Below are 2,879 nucleotides of genomic sequence, written 5' to 3' on the forward strand. Positions count from 1 at the left end.
CCCACCCACTCATCGGATGGCTGGCAGCGTTTGGCAGCAGGTGATAAAAGTTCAAAGTCATGTAAGCCACGTGGTCGTCGGGCTTGGTTTTTGGTTTGGTGGGGTCGTGGAGGTGCTGAATCTGCTTTATATTTGAATTTTCCCATCGCTCGCACGCAACTCGAGTGTCGGGGCAACAAAATGGATTTCGTCCCGTAGACTCGCTTCATTTTTCAACTCGTTCAACTTGGCGGCTTGTGAAGTTGAAACGTTTCAAGACCAGAGCAAACAGACTGTGCTTTGCTGAGCCAGGACCCCATCGACCATACCCTACAGGACTAAGTCGATTGTAGGTATCCGCGTTTTTGTTCAAATCATTGAGAGAAAGCTGATTAAAAGCTTTGACATGTCATGCGACATTATGTCATTCATTCATACATCATTTTACATACTCATAGTAATCAATAAAGTAAGCACCACCGAATCAGATAGATTTATAAATTTTAATAAATAATAAATACACAGTGGCATTTGTCGCAGTGTACCTTTGTCAGTGAACTAAAAGCGTTTAGCCCCAAAGGAAATCACCAGAGGGGCAAGTATCTAGGATGAGGTTCTCTCAGATTCCAGGCCGACAGCATTTTCCAGGTGCACTTGCACACAATACACATCTTGGATAAGAGCTTCGGATTTTTTCGCAACGGTATGGGATGCATCCACTGTCGCCTCATATCTGTGAATTCCTTTCGCTGGATAATGTTGTCGTTATTCCGATCGAAGATGCAGAAAATCACATCCGTGAGATGCTGCGAGAGTTTTACGCCGGTCACTACATACGCAATGTGCCGCATAGTTTTGGGTGAGATATCCGCCCCGGTGAAATAGTAAAATGCTAGGGCGTTATCCATTATACTCACATCCTGGACAAACCGAAAGAAGGCCAAGAACTCCTCCAGAGTAATACCATGGTCCATCTGGCCAAACTTCTTTTTGACCCGCTTGAGGATTTCACGACGTTCGCTTCGTGACTTCCTGAGTCCCAGGACCACCTTGGCGAAGTCCAATTCAGAGATCACCGAACTGAATATAACAAAATGTCATGCATTATTATATTTTACCCGAAATTGTTCACTTACCTGGACTCCTTCAAGAGATTCTGAAACTGATCCGTATGTATTTCAATGTGCAGGGCGTGTAGAAACTTCAGGAATTCGTCAATGCTCAGGGTCTTATTGAGTCGATGTCCAAAGAAGTGGCTCTTCAAGTGGGAATTCATCATGGAGACTTCACCCTGCGTCATTGCCATGAAGACTGTGTCCAGTTCATCGATCGTCACGTCGCCATCACCATTCAAATCGAATAGCTTGAAGCTAATACGAACATTTCGCTCCGGAATGGAGAGCAGGATGGTCAGGAGCACATAGTCACTGTAGGTCAGCAAGCCCCGCTTCTCGATCTTTAGAAAGATACTATCATCTTTGACTTCCGGTATCCATTTATTGGCCGCATGCTCATCCAGAATTTGGAATTTGTCCAGGCCCAAGTTCTCTGGTTGCTTCAATCCGGGTTGAATGGATCTAAGAAAGTCGTTGGGAGTCATGTATAGTTCCCATTTACCTGATTTATTCTTCATTTTAATGGTGGCAAAATAGCGGAAAATCTTGGTGGGATGAGCGTGCAGTCTCAGTCGATTTTCATACTGCATGATGGTATAATCACGAAAGGAATCCCGATGAGGACTTAAGCGCTTGTGCCTATTTGTTTTTTGACCCTCATCATTAGTAGAGGAGGCATGGAGTACAGAAGACCATGGCCAATTTTCCACATTTTGGTCACTCAATAGGTGCGAGAAAATTTCGGAAGCCGAACGGGACCATGAGAAAATCATTGGCCAGAATCGCGTCATATTAGGCTATTTCAAACTATCATAAACATGGGAATGTCACGAATGATGGAACTGCGAATTTGGGTAGTGGAAAACGATTTATGTTTGCTCAGAATTTGGGTCAATTTTCTTTTTTATATTTTCCTATTTCCTTTTTATTTATATTTTTTGTTTTTTTTTTTTTTTGCAGCCAAACTTGAACTGATTGATGTTGCCAGGCCTCGGCCTCTTGCTGATTTTTCCAGCCCTCCCTCTGGACCACCCACACTCAAACACACACACACACAGACACACTCTCTCGATGGAAAAGCATTAAAAGTAATCAGGAGCGCAAATGTTTGCACTACGGAAATTCTGGTGAGATGGTGTCGGTGCTGGGTGCTTGGACTTTATAAGGCCCCAGGGAAATTTGCGAACAATAAACGGGGCGGTGCGATGCGGTGCAGGGGGTGTGGCAAAAAAAGTTTGCTTCGATTTGTGGATTTCCTCTAATTTCTGCACTGGATTTCTATGCATTTATGGGCGGTCAGCTGGCAATTTCGCCTGCCATTGTACTGAGGTGCTCGGCATATCTGAAAAAGTTGCCCCCAACTTCTTATTCTCGGCCGGCGTGCGACTGTGAAGGACCCTCGTTGGTAAGTTTCGCTTTCAAGGACTCTCGTTGGCTCGCATAACTTTCGATGGTTCTTCAAGTCCTGCATTCGGCTAATAAAATGGGGCTAAGACGTGTGAGATATGTATATTGCTAAATAAAAGGCGAGTTATACAAAAAAATTTCCAATGAATCATGGAAAATAAATTGTATACAAATTTATACAAAGCCTGTTCGGAAAAAGCAAAAGCAACTTATTTATGAATTTTGATTAGGCTTTTATGTGTCTATGAATATTGCATTGAAAAATGCACACGCTATTTATAAATTATTTTAAATTGTATCTTTTGTTAAGGGCATCACAATTTTATCGTCCATTTAATGTGCAATTTCTATAAAACTATATTGAAGTGCAAACATTTA

The 2,879-nt window shown here is 42.6% G+C and overlaps 1 protein-coding gene across 2 annotated transcripts; it reads right to left on the reverse strand.

Annotated features, from left to right (window-relative positions):
* Window positions 1-464: 464 nt before the first annotated feature.
* Window positions 465-2,674, reverse strand: CG4704 (uncharacterized protein). 2 transcript variants are annotated; one of them, NM_001300547.1, is made up of 2 exons: window positions 1,116-2,674; window positions 465-1,059 (listed from the first exon to the last, which is right to left on the reverse strand). In NM_001300547.1, the coding sequence occupies exons 1-2, from the start codon at window positions 1,682-1,684 to the stop codon at window positions 564-566; spliced, it is 1,065 nt and encodes a 354-aa protein (NP_001287476.1). In that variant the 5' UTR covers window positions 1,685-2,674; the 3' UTR covers window positions 465-563. The 2 variants fall into 2 exon arrangements, with proteins under 2 accessions (NP_001287476.1, NP_651103.1); NM_142846.2 differs by having other exon boundaries at window positions 1,116-2,059.
* Window positions 2,675-2,879: the final 205 nt, after the last annotated feature.

The sequence above is a fragment of the Drosophila melanogaster genome, chromosome 3R, assembly GCF_000001215.4.
Source record: "Drosophila melanogaster chromosome 3R".
Taxonomy (NCBI): Eukaryota; Metazoa; Arthropoda; class Insecta; order Diptera; family Drosophilidae; genus Drosophila; species Drosophila melanogaster.

Excerpts from the sequence above, each read along its gene's own strand:
- CG4704 (NM_001300547.1), bottom strand. The coding sequence starts at position 1,684 with ATGCAGTATGAAAATCGACTGAGACTGCACGCTCATCCCACCAAGATT. Across the intron at positions 1,060-1,115 it reads AATCTCTTGAAGGAGTCCAG|TTCGGTGATCTCTGAATTGG; the intron begins GTAAGTGAACAA and ends TGTTATATTCAG.